Source organism: Thunnus maccoyii, chromosome 2 (genome assembly GCF_910596095.1).
Source record: "Thunnus maccoyii chromosome 2, fThuMac1.1, whole genome shotgun sequence".
Classification (NCBI taxonomy): Eukaryota; Metazoa; Chordata; class Actinopteri; order Scombriformes; family Scombridae; genus Thunnus; species Thunnus maccoyii.
Window position 1 is genome coordinate 11,386,162 of NC_056534.1, and position 21,770 is coordinate 11,407,931.

At 40.2% G+C, this 21,770-nt stretch overlaps 1 protein-coding gene across 3 annotated transcripts in view; it reads left to right on the top strand.

Moving 5' to 3' along the window:
* The first annotated feature begins 1,222 nt into the window (after nt 1–1,222).
* The window catches only part of LOC121908964 (protein kinase C beta type-like), a 40,237-nt gene continuing 19,689 nt past the window's right edge, over nt 1,223–21,770 (top strand). The window contains exons 1-3 of one of the 3 annotated variants that reach the window (XM_042429313.1): nt 1,223–1,660; nt 2,127–2,158; nt 17,189–17,271. In XM_042429313.1, the coding sequence (XP_042285247.1) occupies nt 1,497–1,660; nt 2,127–2,158; nt 17,189–17,271 (279 nt within the window). In that variant the 5' untranslated portion in view covers nt 1,223–1,496. The remainder of the gene's footprint in view (nt 1,661–2,126; nt 2,159–17,188; nt 17,272–21,770) is intronic. The other 2 variants (XM_042429298.1, XM_042429306.1) reach the window with 2 other exon arrangements.

The following is a 21,770-nucleotide window of genomic DNA, read 5'->3' on the forward strand; positions in this document are numbered from 1 at the left end:
TTCAAGCAAAATTAATGTAATTCACATTACAAAATATTGTTTTACTGTTTGTATGTTAAAACCTGTACTTCTCCCTGCTTGTACTACTTTGTACAATGTGCTTTGGTGATATTGTACTTCAATACGGTTGTGCCAATAAAGCCTCACTGAACTGAACTGGACTGAGACACAGAGAGAGAGACACACACGCAGAGAGAGACACAGAATGACACACACACAGACAGAGAGACACACACGCAGAGAGAGAGACAGAAACACAGAGACAGAGAGACAGAAAGACACACGCAGAGAGAGAGACAGAGAGACACACACGCAGAGAGAGAGACAGAAACACAGAGACAGATAGTGCAGAGAGAGACACACATGCAGAGAGACACACACACACAGAGAGAGACAGAAACACAGAGACAGATAGACAGAAAGACACACATGCAGAGAGAGAGACACACACGCAGACAGAGAGACACACACGCAGACAGAGAGACACACACGCAGAAAGAGAGACACACACGCAGACAGAGAGACACACACGCAGAGAGAGAGACACACACGCAGAAAGAGAGACACACACGCAGAAAGAGAGACACACACGCAGAGAGAGAGACAGAAACACAGAGACAGAGAGACAGAAAGACACACGCAGAGAGAGAGACAGAGAGACACACATGCAGAGAGAGAGACAGAAACACAGAGACAGATAGTGCAGAGAGAGACACACATGCAGAGAGACACACACACACAGAGAGAGACAGAAACACAGAGACAGATAGACAGAAAGACACACATGCAGAGAGAGAGACACACACGCAGAAAGAGAGACACACACGCAGACAGAGAGACACACATGCAGAGAGAGAGACACACACGCAGAAAGAGAGACACACACGCAGAGAGAGAGACAGGGAAACAAAGACAGAGAGAGACAGAGAGACAAGTAGAGACAGCGAGACAAATAGAGACAGAGAGACAAATAGAGCGACAGAGACAGAGAGACAAATAGAGACAAATAGAGACAGAGAGACAAATAGAGACAAATAGAGACAGAGAGACAAATAGAGAGACAAACACAGGAACAAATAGAAAAACGAATAGAGAGAGAGAGAAATATATAAAGAAACAAACAGACAAATAGAGAAACAAATAGAGAGAGAGACAAGCAGAGAGAGAGAGAGAGAGAGAGAGAGAGACAGTTGTAAGCAGCAACACATCGGTGAGAACAGGGAAGCAGGCGCGCGGCACGGGGACCCGCCGGAAGAAGCAGCAGCAGCAGCTTCAGCGCGAGCTGGACGCAGACCGACAAAACACCGGCAGCACGAGCGACACCGAGGCGGTCAGCGGGGCGGAGAGGAGGAGGAGGAGGCACCTGCACAGCGACTCGTTCTCCCCCGCTGCCTCTCGTCGTCTCTCTCTCTCTCTCTCTCTTTCTCGCTCTCTCTTCGCTCTCCTCACCCCCCTCGTTCCTCTCGGACCGCCGCCGCCGCTGCTTCCTCGTTAAGATGGCTGACCCCAACAGCGACGGAGACGTACCGGAGAGCGCGCGCGGTTTCGCCCGACAGGGAGCCCTCCGCCAGAAGAACGTGCACGAGGTGAAGAACCACAAGTTCATCGCGCGCTTCTTCAAGCAGCCCACCTTCTGCAGCCACTGCACGGACTTCATCTGGTGAGTGAGTGTGAGTCGGGGGGGAGGAGGAGGAGGAGGTGGTGTTGGTGGTAGTGGGGGGGTAACCAAAGGACACAGGTGCTTCACTTGCTGCTCGGCCTCCTTCCACACCGCAGTGTTTCATTCATTGTCATTGTCAAAAAAAAACACACTGCGATGCGACATTCCCCCAGTTTCCCCCCACAATGCGACAGCACCGCGCGGGCCTTTCGTGGAGGAAGGTTGGGGAGTGGGGGGGGATGAGTTGTCGGTAGCCGCAGAGCTTGCTCCGCGTTTACCGCATCGACCCGACACCCATCCCTGAAACTGGAGGTCTGGTGGAGGAATGCAGTTGCAGACACACAGGGCCCCACTGTTGCTGCTGCTGCTGCTGCAGCTGTGTGTGTTGATCTGTGTGTGTGCATGCGTCATTTATCTCATGTGAATCCCCCCCTTTAAATTTCACATCCCTGTCTTCTGTCCACAGGGGCTTTGGGAAACAGGGATTCCAGTGCCAAGGTAAGAGCTCATTCACAAATCCCTCTGCTGCATATGGTTGTGGGTGTGTGGACGGATGTTCACTGTCTGTGGGAGTCTTATGTGTGTGTGTGTGTGTGTGTGTGTGTTTGTTGTCTTCAGGGCCCGCAGGTCTGCTCACTGTCAGAATGACCTGTTGGCTCTTTTCGTTGACGGGCTTGTTGGTGTTGGCAGGCAGGTGTCAAACTCAAAAAAGCAGGACAGGTGCTTTGCCAACAGTGATAAACGAGAGTGAGAATACTCCGGGGAGGCTCAGGAGGAGAGACAGCGTGAGGATGTAAGAGAAGAAGAGTCTGTGGACTGGTGAAAGTTGAGATGTCTGGTTTTGGCCAAGGAAAGACAGACCAGGAAGTCAGTTTTCTTGGTGCTTTTGTTTTTTTTCTATCTCTCTTTCTCAGCACATCAAGCCTGACATCTGATTTGGAGTTGTAAAATGGTGGGTTTGGTGTGTGGGCGGGTGGCGATGTGCATACGTGGGTGGACGGCTGGTAGGTGGGTGTCTAGACGCAGGCATCTGCATCGAACAGTTTCATAAATGGCCCCCCTTTTTTTTTTTTTTTTTTTGCTGAAACAACATAGTGACACCCCTCAATCACATGCAGGCTACATGAAATGCAAGTGAATGTTGTTGTGGTTCTTGCTTGCGGTATCACTTCCTCCTCTTCACCCATCCATCTCAGACACCCACCTCAGCTCATGTGGCCCCGGTCATGTGACCACCCATGGAAGAAAATGGCCAGAATTTCCCCATCTGTGTGCGCTTGCTTCAGATTTCATTGACTGGGAAGAGTTTTTTTTTTTTTTTTTTTTGTTAAGTTGTGTAATTGTAAAGTCCCTTCACCTCCTGAGGCTACGGGCTCGTCAGCGTTATTGGTGGTGATACAGGAAATGCATCAAGGAGTAGAGAAATACTTTGTGTGTGTGTGTGTGTGTGTGTGTGTGTGTGGGAGTGAGCACGGCCTCCTGGACAACAGTGTTCTAGTGTGTGTGTGAGAAATTATCCTGAGCTGATAACACACACACACACACAGTTTAGAGAGAGCAGACCAATCAGAGCCTTGCACAGGTGGAGCCGTCGTCAGCAGCTCAGGTTTCGTGGTGAGTTTTAGCAGCAGTTAACTGGAAACTGATAACTGTTAAATTTATAGACGAGCTGTTACACAACAAACGGGTCAAAAGATTGCTTTGCGACGTTATTAATCACTGATCAATATTCACACTGAAGATATAATGAGAATCCATCAATCGAACAAATTTCCCAGAAAGAAAACATTGATTTAGAGGCTGAAAGATGTCGGTTACAGGATGATTGTAACTCAAAGTCCACTTACTGGATTATTGCTGAGCTTTCAACCACTTCTCACGCATGGAGTTTGCTCCGTTGTCATGGAGCTAAATTAGAGCATTAATCAGGCAAAGTTTGGTTACGTTTTATCCCAATTAATTAGGATTAACTTAGTTAAAAGTTAATTTACTTTTTAGACATCTGCATTAAAGAAATTTACATGAATTTAAATATATTTCCACATGTCGTGAGGACCATATTTTCATCCAGATATCTTTTATACTACTACTACTACTAATATAGCACATTTAAAGCTATGAGCTGCTTGAGCTTTCCCGAGAGAGACAGTATATAAGAAGGTAAAACAACTAAATTAAGCTTAAAATCAGCAAATGAACTCACGGGGTCACGACAGTTAGGAAATGATGAAGAGCAGCTTGTGAGTAATGTTCATGTGTGGATCTGAACAGTTATTGGACTATTTTTTTATCTTAATTTGAGAGATTAGTAAACAGGAATTTGTGAGGATTGTGTGAACAGGTCAAAAGGTTGTTTGTGATGCTGTAGATCAGTGGAGCAAGGCGCCAAAGGTTAAAACTGGGTTAAATTTAGAAGAAAAGTGAACTGTTTTGGACGTCTAAGTTACATATTTCAGTTGTCTCAACAGGATTTAAATTACAGTCTTTCAACATGTAATTAATATAGATGCTTAATAGCTGTTTAAACATTCAAGACAAATTGACGTGCAGACGTCCAGATCAAGGCTTTCTGGGTTATGACAGATATAAAACAGTTAAGAGCAGCTTGTTAGTCTGGCTCATTTGAGATGTGATGTATAGTTTTTAGATCAGCACACAAGAAAAGATAAGGATTGTTTGAACTGGTTATAAGGTTGCTTTTGATGTGCAGTGCTCATATCAAATCATATCGAAAAAATCAAAAAGAAATATTCAAACAAATCTTCCCCTCAGGCTCTCAGTAAAAGTTGCTTTTGGTGATTTGCAGGTCAAAAGGTGTCAAAGCATCTACTGTAGGTTAAAAGTTGTCTGGATTTGGTTCAAATGTGAGTTTTTAGATGTCTAAGTTACACATAATACACTTTATGTTGAAACTGGACTCTGTGTCAACCTGGGAGAAGAAATGTAACCATCTCAACGATGAAGACTAGTTTTTTGTTTTGTCCTTTTTTATTGGGAACCGTACAAGTCAAATAAATACAGAAGTTCACATATGAAACATCTAAGTCTTTCAGTTTCTTGGATAAAACCTCGGAGATGACACCAGATAGATCAAAAACTAGTGTAAGCATTGCCTTTCTGCCTTCTGCTATTTGATGTACACTTTATTTGAAATGTGCACATAAACACTACGTGTCTGTGTATGTAATGTGATGATTGATGCTTGTCTCTTGGCTTTGTATATGTGTCACCGGGAGAAGGCTCGCTGTATTGTTTTCATGTTTGACAAACAGCAGTGTCCTGTAACGTCATGTGGGATGGACCAAGTATTTGGCATGACGCAGAAATTAAAAAAAAAGGAACCCAGTGACTTGCTTCAACAGCTTTTAAACGACTGTATTTCTATATTGATGATCACATGAAAGTACTGAAATTTCAATGCCGTTTAAACACCTTTTTAGACCTGCAAATCACCAAATTTGTGCACATGAGTGTTAAAGATGAAGTGTGTTCATTTTTGACACGTATACACCTACACATAGTAATTCTTCTTTTTCTTTAATTTGACCTGTCTCTCAAGTTAGGTAGACAGATGGTTGGGATTGTTTGAGTGTGTTTGGGATAAAACTGGGCTAAATTTGTTGAAAAGTGAGCAGTTTTCTAGATGTCCAGGTGACATACTGTATATATCTGTTGTTTTCACAGTATTTCAGTGATTATATTTCCGTATATAATAAAGACCTGCTTCACATTTCAAATATACTAATTTAAATGTAGTTGAATTAAAAGTTAAATGCAACCTAGAAGTCTAAAAAGTCACTATATAACCAAATGTAGACCAGTTTTAACCCGGATGTCTTTTGACCAGAAGAAAACATTTTAATTTGACATGTACACACCTTAATATCTTTGTTATCTTAAAAGCGGGAGATTAGTCAACAAGAGGTGGTGAAAACAGCATGAACAGAAGTAAGAAAATGGAGCAACAAGAAGGGAGTAGATGCCGTAGAAACTGAACGGGGGTGGAGCACAAATCATTGAAATTCTCTTCTTGGTCTGGAGGAATGTCAAACATCTGGTGCAGACTTGTTCTGACGTGTAGGGGAAGTGTGTGTTTCAGACACTATTTTGTGTGTGTGTGTGTGTGTGTGTGTGTGTTGGTGTGACAATAGTATCTTCTGTGCATTGTGGGTGTGTTTGAATACCTGTTCTGCAGGTAAAGATGTATCTTCTTTCTGTCCTGCCTTCACCTTTTTTTGTTCTTTTATTGCTGTGCATTTGTTTGTGTGTGCACACCTGTGTACACTGACAGTAAAAAGAGGAAGTCGACCTCATGTAATTTCCTGCTAAAAACAGATCCACATATCTCATCAGAGTTTGGACTGGCTGTTTATAAAGGCTCTTTGAGGCCATTTAAGGTCAGTTAAACTTTCACAAGAGTTGCTGATTTTGAAAAGTATAAACTAGTTTTTACCACATTGAAGACAAGTCACTTTTTAAATGCAACCAACATTTATAGAAATATTGTCTTTAGAGTAAAACTGATGCTGAACTGGTTACGTTTCTACATGCATTAAAGCCTTTTTAAAACAGCGGACATTTTGGCTGATAGTAAGAAAACCACAGGTGTTACCACTAACATTAATGAGGTTTCTGTTCTAGTTAAGCATCCTGTAACTGAAGCAGCTAAATGGAGTTCAACCATCATTAATTTCATTATTTACACCTGTGTTTTTACTACTGTGATATGTCAAAATGTCTTCCTTGAATGACGCCTGTTGCTTCAAAATGTTGTCTTCACATCAGGGCAGAAATCACTAACAGCGTTTTCAAACCTACAGTCGGTTCGCTGTGGTCTGAATCAGTGGATGAGTTGGTAAATTTGGTCTCTTTTGACACAGGAAAAAAAAGCAATTTAACCAAAATGGATCAAAAGCTTAGCTTGAACTTTTGGAGTACGCCTTGTAGTTGGGTTGGATGGAGGTCAGATCCCGTTCCCACCACAAATCGCACCAAGGGGTCAAATAAACCAGAGTCTGATTCAACTGGACTAAATGAAGCAGGTTTTAAAAGTTGTCTTATATTTTTGAAAGACAGCAGCCCAGAACATAAAACAACATGCAGGCTACTTTAGATTTTTTCAGACAGAAGTACAAGTAAGAAAAAAAGTAAAGATTATGTGAAGATTCCTGAAAACACAAACAGACCGGACAGATTTCTAAAAAGCAGCCACTCGTAGGTTGATTTGACACTGTGATAAGAATTTGTCTGCAGTCAGAGATTTTGCTGAACCATTAATACAGTGGTAGCCGTACCTTTAACATTTCTAAGTGTATGAGGCCATAGCTGTTACAAGTCTCGCCATGTTACAAGTCACTGAGTCAGACTGTGACGATGTACTTTGAGTTGTCAGTAATTTCTTCACTGGATTAGTCAAAAACATACATTTGTCTTTTTTTCTCTATATTCTCTATCTATTACTCAACTGATTTTTCAGAAATGTTGTTATATCACAACATACATCAGTATTATTATATTAAATCACATATTTGGTTCAAGGGCTGGGTAGCGTTTAAAGAATTACAATACCAGTACCCTTAAAGTGATACTGATACCAATAAAGTACTTCATTCGATACCCATCATGCGAATGGAAGCATTCAGTTGCGTAAAATGCCACCACTCCTCCCCATCCAAAAGATTTTTACACAAATACATTTTACAAGTGTTTAGTTTATTGAAATATTTAACTGTAATAACCGTACAAAACTGTACGATGAAGTATTATCACCACAGACTGTATAGGTTGTAGCTGCTGCAGTAGTGGACCAATCACATCGCATTAAATCAAAGAACGCTTCTGGTGATTGGCTGCGAACAAAACCATAAAAACAGTCTTTTTTTTCTAGATCTGAGTACAAAAAGGATCGAATGCAGGTATCGTTTGGAGAAGTTTACCAAGTTTACTACTTGCTACTGGGTTATTTCAGTTGATACCTTTAAAGGTATTGAGGATACTGTTCGGTACCATGATAGAGGATTTAATCCATATCACCTGCTCATCGCTATTAGCTTGAACAATTTCTAATGACCTCAAAACAGTCAGTGTCCTCACTGGTTTTCTTATTGTGCAGTTGCAGGTTTGACGTTTGCTTTTACAGTTTCGCCCAAAAGTTGACTGGAGCGAAACATTTTGTTTTTTTGTTTCTCTGAGGAAGCCTGTGATTTTCACTGATACAGCCACTATACGGCCCACTGGTTTTTACTGACTGTCGACAGATATATAATTTGGTTTTTGAGAGTACTGACAACAGAAATAAGAAAGTGCAGATGTTGAGCATCCTTTCCTCTGTGCCTCTAATACAACAGTTACAATCTCAGTCGCTAAAAAGAAACACAGAGCTGCACCGAGTTATTGTCATTAGTTTCAGCTTTGTTGGCCTTTTTTTAGTAAGAAAAATATTTTAAAATATATTTTTAGGGCTTCCTGGTGGGCTCGTTGTTAAGCTGCATATCATATAACTGCACCTGGTTTGATACTGGTTTTTGCTTCATGTCGTACCCTCCTCCCTGTCATTGTTATTGATTGCATTAAGGCAGTGGTTGAATTTTAATCCTGATCACTGACTGATCAGCAGTTGAAATAGTATCTTAATTATTGATTGGATGACAGACAAGCCAGTGTAAGATATTGATTACAAGATACGTTTGTGACATCGTGGTTGTGGCTTAGAAAACAAACACACATCCTCCTTTTTTTTTTTTCCCTGGCCACACAGCGCTCTGCCTGCTAGTCAGTAAGCTGCTTCACGGTGAACTCAGTCCACACATTTTTCAAGTGTCAGTACTCTGAAAATGTCAGACGTCAGCGTGCGTCACAGGATGTTAACCGGTGTGGAAGATGAGGATGAAATGAACAAATGGAACAATTTAATTTTAGATATGAACCAGCGTTTGTGGATTAGTATGATTAGAAACACATTAATGTGTTGTAAAAACACACTGCATTATGGATATGGCGATAGAAATAGAGAAACTAACAATTATTGGCAATATTGATGAATATATAGATTTTTCAAACTCTAAAAATTGAAGGTGCCCATCATCTAGTAATAGCCCTAATAATCTCCTAATATTCTATATTTTGCCTAATGTACAGTTCATAAATAGTACACATTTTATTCAATTTATAAAGACAGAAAAGACAGTAAACGTTTATATTTAAGTAGTTTAAACCAGTTAATATTTGGTGTTTTTTACCTGAAAATGACTTAAGGGAATGAACAGTTCATTTCAGTCAATTACTTAATTACCTAATTGACAAAACGCTTCAGCTCCTCTAATATAAATTGACAGCTATTTACTTTACATTGATTAATCAGTATCAGTGATTTACTTGCCAATAATCCCCAGTGTGAATGCAACTGACTCAGGTCGCTCCATAAACACTGTAGGTGTTATGTAGCGTACAGTCAGCCAGTGTTTACTTTACACTATATCAGGTAAAATGTAGAAGGCCTCTCATCTTTAAAGTCCTACTGAAATGGAAAAACATGTTTTTTTTCCTGCAGCAGGAAACAAATCTGCTCTAGAAATGACGTGTCCTGTGATTTCATTTGTATTTCAAACCTCGGGTTGTCAGCGCTTATCTGTATAAAGGTGACAGTGCCTGCTTGTCAGGCATGACTCGTGTGATTTCAGTTCAGAAAGGAATAGATTAACATTTCAGGAAGTACGCTTATAGGTATGTGCTTTCTTGCAGAGCGTTAGATAAGAAGATTGATAACACTCATTTCTAAAGGCTAAATGTGTAGTTGGGGTCATTGGGTTACAGCTTAGTTTAGCATAATGACGGGAAGCACTTTGACACAGCTAGTCTGGCTCTGTCCAAAGGTCTAACTACCGATTAACATGTTATTTAATTCATACAAAAACATAAATGTTTTGTTACAGGGAGTTGTGTGCTGGAAGTATTCCTTGTAAACCAACAGGCAGGACCAGTTACTTCCTTGAGTCTTGTTGTTGCAGTTAAGTTACCAGGAAAGACGTTACTGGTCCTGTCAAGAAACCTCCAGGATACGGAGATGCTGGTATGAGGACAGAACCAGGCTAACTGCTTCCCCCTGTTTCCAGTCTTTATGCTAAGCTAAGCTAACTGCCTGCTGCTGGCTGTAGCATCATATTTACTGTAGAGACATGAGTGTGGTCTCAATCTTTTCATCTAACTCTGGCAAGAAAGCAAATGAGCGTATTTCCTAAAATGTCAAACAATTAATTTAACTACTGTGCAGCTGTAACGGCTGATTTATGGCAGGTCGCTTGGCAGAAATGATGTATTTTTGACAGAAAAAAGTGTTGCTCAACACTTTCCTTTCATGTCGTGGACACTGACATATTTTGTCGCGCAATGTGATTGGTTATTGTTAATATAGTCGCCATGGAGATTGTCGTTTTCATTGAACTTCCTTATTGATATTTTGGTCTGTAACTTTAGATAACTTGTAACGTCCTTGTTTAATTAGATCCGTTTGGGATGATATAACTAAACAAGCTGGCTGGAGAATAGCATCTGGTTACCATGGAGATGATACTTATAAATCAGCCTTAACCGCAGTCGTATCATCAGCACTCAGCCAATCACACGAGTGCTCCTCGTGGTTTTAACACTCTGCTAATGTGCCTTCATTTCAAAATAAGAGTTCGCTGTTATGTAAGATATTTTTATTCAGGACGAATCAATAAATCATCCAGCTGCTTCTGAACAGCCCAGGCTGCTGAAAAACAACTAAAAGTTTTAGCTGGTTAACATCGTGTTAGCCTGGATTAGTTTGCTATGTACAGTATGAACATGTACATACGTAATTTTTATTAACTTTATTAGCAAACTTAATACAAACACTCAGACATCACAGCTTGGAAAAAAGAAAACAAACGAAATGAAACAAACACAATAAGGGTGAATTGCATATCTTTGTTTTTTTTTCTTTCAAAGAAGTACAATGAATAAATAAATAAAGACCGTTGGTCGGACAAAACAAGACATTTGAAGACGTCAAATTGGGACGTGTGAAATTATAACAGACATTTTTCACTATCTGACATTTTATAGACTAAACCAGGTGTCGTTAACCTTTGGATGTCCTGAACCATTTTACAATGTTCAAAGACCCGACTGACTCATTTTCATAATGAACATTGATCTTTTTATTTATTTACTGCTGCTGCTTGTCTCCCCGTTTAGATGCAGCATGCCAAAAGATCTGCGCTCTACACACACACACACACACACACATACACACACACAAACACACACACACACTATTATTTGTGCAAAGTATAAAAATTATGAGGGCACAAAAGAACATTAATTAAATCTTTTTAAAAATTAAAATTAATCCATCTTGGATTGAAAATTATTCCATCCAAGATGGAGGAACTTCCTGGAGCTTGTGTTGATGCGAAAGTGTCGGCCCGCTGTCGTCCTGGCAGATCATCGCAGGAATGTTTTTTTGGATCGCTTCTGATTTGCCGCTAACGCCGTCAGTCAAGACAAAAAGGGGCAGCGTTTGTAGACTCGACTGTCGGGCTCAGCCTGGTTGCTAGGCAACAGAGCGAAGACCTCCTCAGCAGGTCACTAGGCCTGTCTTTCAGTAGTGTGTGTGTATGTGTGTGTGTATATGTGTGTGTATGTGCACAGGTGTGTGTGTGTTTGTGTAAGTGACAGAGCAGATTTACAAGCAAAAAAAAGCTAAAGTGTGACAGCATTTTTATTTTTTTTTTACTGTGTTTTCTGTTGCTCCAGTTCTCCGCTTCTGTCTTTCTGACACACTGCAAACACAAATGAATCCTCCACCCCCTCACATCGCCTCAAACCCAGCTGTGCCCCCATCCCTTCCTGCCCACACACACACACACACACACACACACAAACACATAAACACACACACAGTCTATCTCTCTCTATATCTGTCTTCACTTCTTTTCCTCTTGTTATCTCGTTCTCTTCGTGTTTCCCTCTCTTCATTCACTCTCTTCACCGTTTCTTGGATTCATTTGCTTTGTGCACTCAGTGCCACAGATGGACAGAGTTTCATATTCACACTGTTTTACAATCTGTTGGGTCTGGTGCTATCTGTTGGTTTTTGGAGGCCTCGGTTGCACAAGCAGAGTTAAAACTGCTCAAACCAGAATCCGGGTCCAGAGGGGTGTGTCGTAAAGAGAAGCAGGCATGTTGTGAAAAGAGCGAAATAAACTGAACTAGGATTGATCTGTTTCATAAAGACATCACGGCCGTAGAGCGGCGCACATTAAATATATGATCTGTAGAGTAAAACGCTGCAGTTAACAAAGTGAACTTTGGGCAGCATGTGTCAGTCAGCAGGGAGCCCGGACTCTGACAGAAGTAGTTGTACTTTGCTCCTCTGACAGCTCTGCGTGTCGCTCCGCTTGTGATTTAAACTTAAACTTTGTGGGTTTAAGTCCCACTCAAACTGTGAGAACTTTCTTTGTATCATAAGTGCTGAAAATGAACATTTAATAGATGAAATATACCTTTAAACAACTAAAAGGACCACAGACAGGTCATTTATTTTTATGGTTGTCAATCGATTAAAAAAATTAACTAATTAATCGCACAATTTGCTGTGATTAAACGCGATTAATAGCATTTTTCTCCTTAATATTGAAGCTTGTAATAATGAATATTAAAATGGAATTAATGTAGAATCAACACCAAGGAAGTAAATTCAAATACTGTTAATAGCATCTTTTTAACTTTGAACACAGATTCTCTACTGTGAACGACAGATTTCCAATAAAACCATCAAAGCCTTTGACTGTATTTCTTATATGCACTAACAGAAATAATAACAAAACCATCAAGGCCATTAAAATTAGATATCAGCTTAGAAGGTTATAATTTCTTATATGCCTTTAATCTAAATGGTAATTAAAAACAATAAATGTGTTCTGTGTTCAAGTGCCGGTTGAATTTCAACAAAGTCCACAATAAATCAGGCAAATATGAAAAAAGAACAATATCCTGGTGAACAGACTGCGGTGAATGTGGAGAGTTAAATTGCGAATTGAATTAACTTGAGTTAACGCAGACCTGCCAACCATGGGAAGATATTTAACGTTAACAACGTTTGCCTAAAGTTATCTCGTTTGCAAGCCAGCTTGCTTGTTCACCAGGCATTTAATTTGGCAAAATAACGTTAATAAAGTTATATTATCCGTGTGTTGCAGATTGTTAAACGTGACTTTTCATAATCGTTATCGCAGCCAAACCCGTAACCGTACTGAGGAGAGCAGATCATGGCAGGATGGGAAAAACAAAGTGAGTTTATGTGCCGCAGAAATAACTTTACCTAGAAAGTTACCAGGAGGTGCGTGTGTGTGTGTGTGTGTGTGTGTGTGTGTGTGCGCGTGCGTGTGTGCGTGTGAGTGTGTGTGTGTGTGTTGGCACTGTAGTCTATAACTACTCCAGGAAAATTTCAAGGAAAGGAAACACCCACCATTGCAAATTAAGTCCAATATGTAAGGATGTGAATGTGATGACTTCTACAGTTTAAACAGCCATGTTCATATTCAGTCTGTATTGTTATTAGGTCACCATTAAGAAAGAGCCTTCCTGTAACGAGAACAGTTAATTAATTAGCTCTGAAATATTTATGTCTTATCTATCTATCTGTTTAGGCTGGTTTAATCTTTTCAAATCAGCTGAAAATCATATTTTCGAGAATCAAATTGGCTTAAAGTTTGATTATTGTAGACGTGTAAACAATAGAAACTATATAAACGCAGCAGTAGTGGTAGTTTAGTGTGTAGCCTGAGTGAAATTGTGTTCCTTAGTCAACTATGTTCAGGGTGTGAAAGACAAATGAACAAACAGGCATTAATGACCAACTAACAATATCTGCAAATATTTCTGTAAACAATCTTTTATTGGTATCAAGAATTTTCATATCAGTGCTTCCCTCACTTTTTTTTTTGTCTGTCCGACTGCTGCATGTATGCAAATGATGTGCTGTTATGTGTATGTATTCAAATTATGTACAATAATTCATTGTGCTGACAGCTGTGATTTGCATCTGACGCGTCCAGGTCGCTGATGTGGTACTCATCGTAAAAATTCATCCAGGGTTGGCAGATCTGCAGTGGAAACCTCAGGTCGTCTAGTTTCATATGATACCGACAAATTCACTAACTTTAAAACTGAGAACATGTTTGGTTTACACGAGTGGAATAAAAGCCTCCGTATGGTGGAAATGCTGTTTAAAGACATTCAGATTGGCTGTCTGACCCTTTTAATGAACTTGTGAAGCGACATGTAAAGAAAGTAGTGCTGTGACGATTAATCAACTTGTCGGTTAATTGATTAGTTGACAATAATTAAAATTGATTGCCAACCATTTTGATAATCGATCAATCATTGTGAGTTTTTTAAGAAAAAAAAAAGTCCAAATTATCTCATTCCAGCTTCTTAAACGTGAATATTCTCTGATTTCTTTAGTCCTTTATGACAGTGAACTGAATATCTTTGGGTTGTTGACAAAAAAAAACATTAAACGACGTCACCTTTAGCCTTTGAAAACAGTGATCGACATGTTTCACCATTTTCTGACATTTTATAGACCAAACCACTAATTAATTAATCGAGGAAATGATCAACAGATTAATCGATAATGAAAATAATTGAGAGAATAAAAAGAGAGAACAAATGATTGAATTGATTGATGAATTACTGCTCACCTTTGGGTGTTTATGATATACGGAGTAGTGAATGGGTGAACGTAGGGGGTGATTTCGTCTGAAAACTAACCACGTTAGTCTGGAGGGATGCGTTTCCATTGTAACTGAGCTCAGACTTCATGAAATGGGATTTCCTGAAAATCAGATTAATATTAATTAATAAGAAAATAAGTCTGATTCACTAAAGTAAAACCTGGTTTAAAATGGTGATCTTACTTTACCGCTGTTGTGATTCACCTTCACGACCTTTCACACACGTAAACATCAGCGCTCTGTTGCTTAACTGGGAGAAACCCTCGGAAAATGCCGCCAGTCGCCACGGTTACTCATGAAAATGTAACGAGAATGTGAATAATTAAGATCAAACCAGAGCGTGATGTCACCGTGTCTGTGTGTGTGTGTGTGTGTGTGTATGTGTGTGTGTGTGTGTTTGGGGGGGGGGGGGGGTCTGTCATAGGCTACTTTCAGGGACAAATTTCAGACTAAAGACCAGTAATTTGGGGACGGTTTGTCCAGCCAGGGGACGGAAGCTGTGTCCCCAATTGGGGGAAAAAGCTGATTTTTAGGTCAGTGGTTGAAGTTTAGGGGAAAGTCTCCAGAAAATGAATGTAAGTCTAAGCAATGTCCCCAAAAGTGACCTAGGACAACTTGTGTGTGCGTGTGTGTGTTTTGTTCCTTCTTAGTATGAAAGTTGCCACATGTGTGCTGATATTTTCATAATCATGTTTGTCAGTTTGTTAGAAATGTTAACTGTATTGATGTCTTAATTCCATTTCTTGTTGACGCTGCGAGTCATCGTGAAGTAGAAGTAGTTTAAATCAGCTCTGTGTAAAAATACAGCGCTGATACGAAGACGAGCTGCAGCAGAGAAGATTGTCCTTCACTGATCTGCCCTATTTATCCAAATGGAGTTCTGGTGTTTGGTCATGTTCACGTCTTTGTCTGTGGGGAAGCGACTGATCAAAATTTAAAGGGATGGATTGTACTATATTTCCATCTGACCCACAGTGAGACAAACTCAGGGACGTGTTTCTGTTTGACTCTTGTGTGCAGCTTAAAGCCGTTCTGAGAAACGATCTTAATTCATATTCATATTAGAGCTGCAATGATTGACTGATTGACAGAAAATGTATCGCTAATCACTATTTTAATCATCAAATAATCGTTTTTTTAAGTAGAAATACCAAAATTCTCTGATTCCAGCTTCTTAAATGTGAATATTTTCTGTTTTTTTAGTCTTCTGTGACAGTAATCTGAATATCTTTGAGCTGTGAACTGTTGGTCGGGACAAAACGAGACCTTTTTACTGGCAACAATTTTGATAATCGAGTAATCATTTGAGTCATAGTTTAAGCTTAAAATACAAAAGATTTACCCGTCCCAGCTTCTCAAATATAAATATTTTCTGATTTTCTTCGTCTTGTATGATAGTAAACTGGATATATTTGGGTTTTGGACTGTTGGTTGAACAAAACAAGCAAGTTGAATACGTCGACTTGGGCTTTAGGAAAATGTGACGGACATTTTTCACAATTTTCTGACATTTTAAAGTCCAACAATTAATCAGTATGACAAAGACATATCAGACACTCCAGACTGAATTAGTCCGACTCTCTTCCTCAACTCCTGTGTAGATACTTGTGCGTCTTTGCCGTCTTTCAGCCTGTAAAAGTCATCTCATAGAAACAGAAACCCCTTATGAAAAGCATTCGAAAATTCTGAAAAAACATGTTTTCTGTAAAAAATCTTAAATCCTATTTCACAAATGAAATTTGAATATGTCTTAAACCCACATGTGGCGATGTCATGCAAAGTTTTTCTTTTCCTGTGTGAAACATCTGAGAGCCATACGTGACCGCGTGTGAGTTCATCACTTATTACCTGGTGTTTCACTGTTTACTTGAGCTTTAAGATGCTCAAAATGCAATAAGATGTTTTTAGACTTTTTTTAGACATTTGAGACAAAACTTGGCTATTAAACCGTCTTTTTATCCCACATTTTTCTGTCTGATGTCTGATTCAGATGTTCCCGACCAGTGATTTAAATCATAGCCTTTATGGAAGCAGCTGTAGAAATAAGCAGTTTTATAAACATGCACTTCACTTAGACCAGCTATTTATCTTCAGAGGATTTCTAATGTGAGAGAGTTTCAATGTATTTCCCTGTTTTCGAGCACAGCTGCTGCTTCTCTTGACAGTCATGAACTGAGCTTAAAATGTCCTAAAATTTCCCCCCAAAAACCCGACTATCTTACAGGTGTTATTATGTAAGTGCTTCCGCCATCCATCCAAAGATATTTAGCATTTTTTTCTCTCCATTTAGTTTCCCTATAAAGAGGATCAGCAACCATGTGTTAAATTAGGCCGAGAGTATTCAGGGTATTTATTTCAGTCCGTCACTACACCGGGTGATTTTTAGCACAACATCAAGCAGCGAGCGGGATCACACAGTCAAATCACCAGGTGTGGAGCTCGCTGCCATTTGGAGCTGCCAATGTGTGAAGATTCCCGCGGCAGCTTTAATATTATGTGGCGTGATTTTTTGAGATGTCCCACCATCATGCTGTGGTTAAATTTGAAATCATCTAAACCGAAGCAATAAAAACTAAATATAGACGTCGACGGCGAGAAAGGGGGCAAACGGAAACTGCTGAAATATGAGTAGCCTATTGCGCAATGACTAATGCCACATAATTGATGTATTGATTCATCTGTTTTTGTTGCTGTTGTGTTGCCTTTTTTTTTGACATTGCAAGGAAGCCTGAGGTGACATTCGCTCTTTCTTCTCCCTCCACAGTGTGCTGTTTTGTGGTCCATAAGCGCTGTCATGAATTTGTCACCTTCTCCTGTCCGGGGGCCGACAAGGGGCCCGCCTCTGACGTAAGTAAAGAAAACACCTGAAAAAGATTCACACATCTCTCTTCCTTTATTTTTTTACATATAGAAAAGCAGATTGTTTCCTGTTTGTCTGTGAATTCACAGTGAAGCAGATCAGTCGATGTGTTTGTGTTCAAGTTAAATATTCATTATGTGCGCGGTCACTGATTGTTTTGCTGTTGAATGATGGATTTTAGGTTATTAATAAAATTAGCCAGGTCAGCACTCGCTTTAGTACCTCTGTGTAGTTCCTGTGTGTGATGTTAGATGAAAACACACACACACACACACACACACACACACACACACACACACAGTCACTTGACCTCCCTCCCGCTGACCTGTCGGCTCCAAATCACATTGAGACGTGTCAGTAAAGAGAGAATGTGCTGCCTGGCTGCCCCAGGTTAATGAGCCAATATCTCTTTCAGACGTGTACACACACACACACACACACACACACACACACACACACACACACACACACACACACACACACACCCTGCTCACTTTTGGGGACATTACATTGGCTTACATTCATTTCCTGGAGACTCAACCCTAACAGTAACCACTACTTGTCAAACCATAACCTGTAACTGTAACCACTGACCCAAAAATCAGCTTTTTTGAGGACACACGACTTTTACAACTGCAACATTTTACTTAATATTAGTAATCTTAAATTTTCATAACAGGGACGGTACAAAAGAAAATGTGATTCCTTCAAATCAAACATTAATTAAATGTGTACGTTCTGCTTATAAAAGCTAAATATGGGGACTTAAAGTAAAGTGTTACCAGTGATATTTTAAGCAATAGTGTGCTTCCAACTCTTGTGGCAACAGTTTAGGTAAGACCCTTTGCTGTTTTCAACATGACCCCGTGCACAAAGTGAGGTCCATAAAAAAATGATTGTCTGAGTTTAGTCTGACCTCAACCTCATCCAACACCTTTTGGATCAATGATCGCGCTGATACTGTTGTTGCAGGAGACGTCTTTCTCACTGCAGACATTTTGACTTGTCATATGTAAAACACTTCCAGTAACATTAAGTAAGTAAACCATGATAGTGTGACACAATACTAGGGGTGGGACAAAAAAACGATATTGCAACATATCGTGATATTTCCACTGTGTTTTCCGTACACTGGCCATATATCGATACATTTTTTTTAAACCGCTCAGAATAGATTCAGCTAATTTGGCTCACCGCTACCAGAGCGCCACTACCCTCCACCTCCTGGAGGTGCTGAACAAAACTGGTGAAGGTCAGATGAACAGCAGTTGTAGGTGACAACAAAGAAGAAATGCACCATGAGCAGCTGCTGTCAGACTCTCCGTGTCCGTTCTGGAAACACAGGGAGTCCGCCGGAGCTTCGACAGTCACTAGAAGCACATTCGTGGCGCTTTGTGAAAGTTTCTGTGTGATACCTGTTGTTGTAGCTGAGTTACTACAACACTGTCGTCACCGCTGTCACTCGTCAGCCCTGAATATCTTGTAAAGCTCTGAATGTAGCACAGTAAGTTATTAGTGGGTCGCGTGTTGTGTTTACTGCCACAGAAAAATAATAAATCTTTGGGTTGCTAGCACAACGTCGCCTTTCTACCGTCTCTTATCAGACCTACCAGCAGCCTTTGTGAAAGGCACAAACTGAGGTTTCTTTTCTGTGAAACTAATGTATTATTAATAAACATTGTACATTATCTGACTATTTCGTGCCATTTGAAATAACTTTTTATTCTTCAGTTAGTTACAGATTAGTTACAGATATTGTAATATATTGTAGATTATTTCTTTGTGATATATCGTGTATTGCAGAATCGCCTTTATTGTGATAATATATCGTTATCGTGGGAACAATATTGTGATAGTTTTGTGAGTTCATCTGTGATTCTCACCCTTACACAATACCAGGACCCAGAAACTGAAGCAGCTAAAGTGAATTCAGCCATCATTTATTTTATAATTTACACCTTTGCTTTCCTGCGATCACGTCAGAATATCTTCTGTGTAAAAGGTCTATGTGAGCAAATCGCTGCAGCCGCTGATTAACAGCGATTAATGGCGAATCCTCCTCTGTTTCTCTTTCTGAGTTGTGGGTGAGTGAAATAATATATCATTAATGAGGAAAAAATTAATAATATTAATATTAGTAGACAATAAAGAGAACAACACTCACATGAAGACGTCCACCAATGTTGTTGTTTCTTCTTCTTCTTCCTCTTCAAATGAAAGGCAGCACTACTTTGTGCAAAGCTCTGTTTTCCCCGTACACACTACGACGCCAAAAAGGAAGAATTTTACTTTAAATAAATGTTTATTTAAAACCAGCCTACCTCAGTGTAATATGTAACCATATCATCACACTTACAGATATCCCACTCAGCAATAAAGGTAATGTGTGAATGGTTGCGGATCTCTTCAGGTGGGTGATTTATGCGTACATGCAGATTCAGATGATGTAAGAGCCGATCCACGCAGCCAGGTTCCAATATCTTGTCGAAAACCTTCTCAGGAGTGTGGAGGCTGTTACAGCAGCAGATTAATGCCCATGAAATTTAAAATAAGATGTCACATATGGGTGCAGTGTGCAGGTGTACACATACTATTGTCCACGTAGTGTTTCTGAAAACCTGGGCAAGAAAATCCAAAACTATCTGCTCAGCCAGGTAACACTAGTGGTAATCAAGAAAATAGTGTTTTGTAATTTGGGTGAACTTACCCTTTAACCTGATAGGACAACTGAGAACATCAAAACCTCCAGATTTTAAGCTTTTTGTAGCATAATAGTCGAAAAAATGAAAACCTCGACTGATGGTTTAAGCTGTTTAATTTGTTTTCCTTCCACTTCAACACCAACAGAAGAGTTAAACAGAAAGAACAGAGAGAAGGCAAAACAATGAATTAAACTCTGTTAGCATTACAGTAACTAGTAAACTCGTTAGCACCAGAAAGTTGACACATAGAATAAACTCAAAATTATTAAACACAAATAAATACAGTTAAACTACCTCGTTTCTACTCTCTTTATACTCTACCTGTTCGTTCTTATGACGTTTCAATCAATCAATCAATAAGTTTTTATTTATATAGCGCCAAATCACAACAAAAGTCATCTCAAGGCACTTTTCACATAGAGCAGGTCAAGACCGTACTCTTTAATTCCCAACAATTCCCCATGAGCAAGCACTTAGCGACGGCGGTAACGAAAGACTCCCCTTTAACGGGTAGAAACCTCAAGCAGAACCCGGCTCTTGATGGGCGGCCATCTGCTTTGACTGGTTGGGTTGAGAGAGAGAAAGAAAGAGGGGAGGGGGGAGGGGGGACAGAATAACAACAATCATAACAACAATGACAACAGCAGCAGCAGCAGCCAGGGAAGGATGCCAACAGGACTGTGAAGGACCGCGAAGGCTTGGCCCAGAACCCAGGGTTTCCTACGAGATGAGAAAGCACAAAAAAAAAAAACCTCCGGGGAAGAAGCAAAGTTAGTGACATGCGTTGATGTTACGTGAATACATACAGATGGAGAGGAAGAGGAGGAGAGAGGAGCTCAGTGCATCATGGGAAGTCCCCCAGCAGTCTAGGCCTATAGCAGCATAACTAAGGGCTGACCCAAGGCGAGCCTGGTCGGCCCTAACTAAAGAGAGTAGAAACGAGGTAGTTTAACTGTAGGCTTTATCAAAAGGGAAAGTTTTAAGCCTACTCTTAAACATAGAGAGGGTGTCTGCACCCCGGACTGAATCTGGTAGATGGTTTCATAGAAGAGGAGCCTGATAGCTGAAGGCTCTGCCTCCCATTCTACTTTTAAAGACTGTAGGAACCACCAGTAAGCCTGCATACTGGGAGCGCAGTGTTGTAGTGGGATAATACGGTACTATGAGCTCTTCAAGATATGATGGTGCCTGACCATTAAGGGCTTTGTAAGTTAGGAGAAGGATTTTATATTATATTCTAGATTTTACAGGAAGCCAATGTAGCGAAGCTAAAATGGGAGAAATGTGATCTCTTTTCCTGGTTTTAGTCAGTACACGTGCAGCTGCATTCTGGACCAGCTGGAGAGTCTTTAGAGACTTGTTAGGACAGCCTGATAATAAGGAATTGCAATAATCCAGCCTAGAAGTAACAAATGCGTGGACTAGTTTTTCTGCATCTTTTTGGGACAGGATGTGCCTGAGTTTTGCGATATTACGTAAGTGAAAAAAGGCAGTCCTTGAGATTTGTTTTATGTGGGAGTTAAAGGACATATCCTGATCAAAGATAACTCCCAGATTCCTTACAGTGGTGCTGGAGGCCAGGGTAATGCCATCCAGAGTCGCTATATCATTAGATAATGTGTTTCTAAGGTGTTTAGGGCCAAGCACAATAACTTCAGTTTTATCTGAGTTTAGTAGTGTTTCTCTCCTTGTGCTCCGTGTGTTAACGTTACTGTACTGTTGACCTTTTTCGTTACCTCTCTTTCTGTTAACTATGTCTTCTGTGTTCACGAGAAACAACAAAA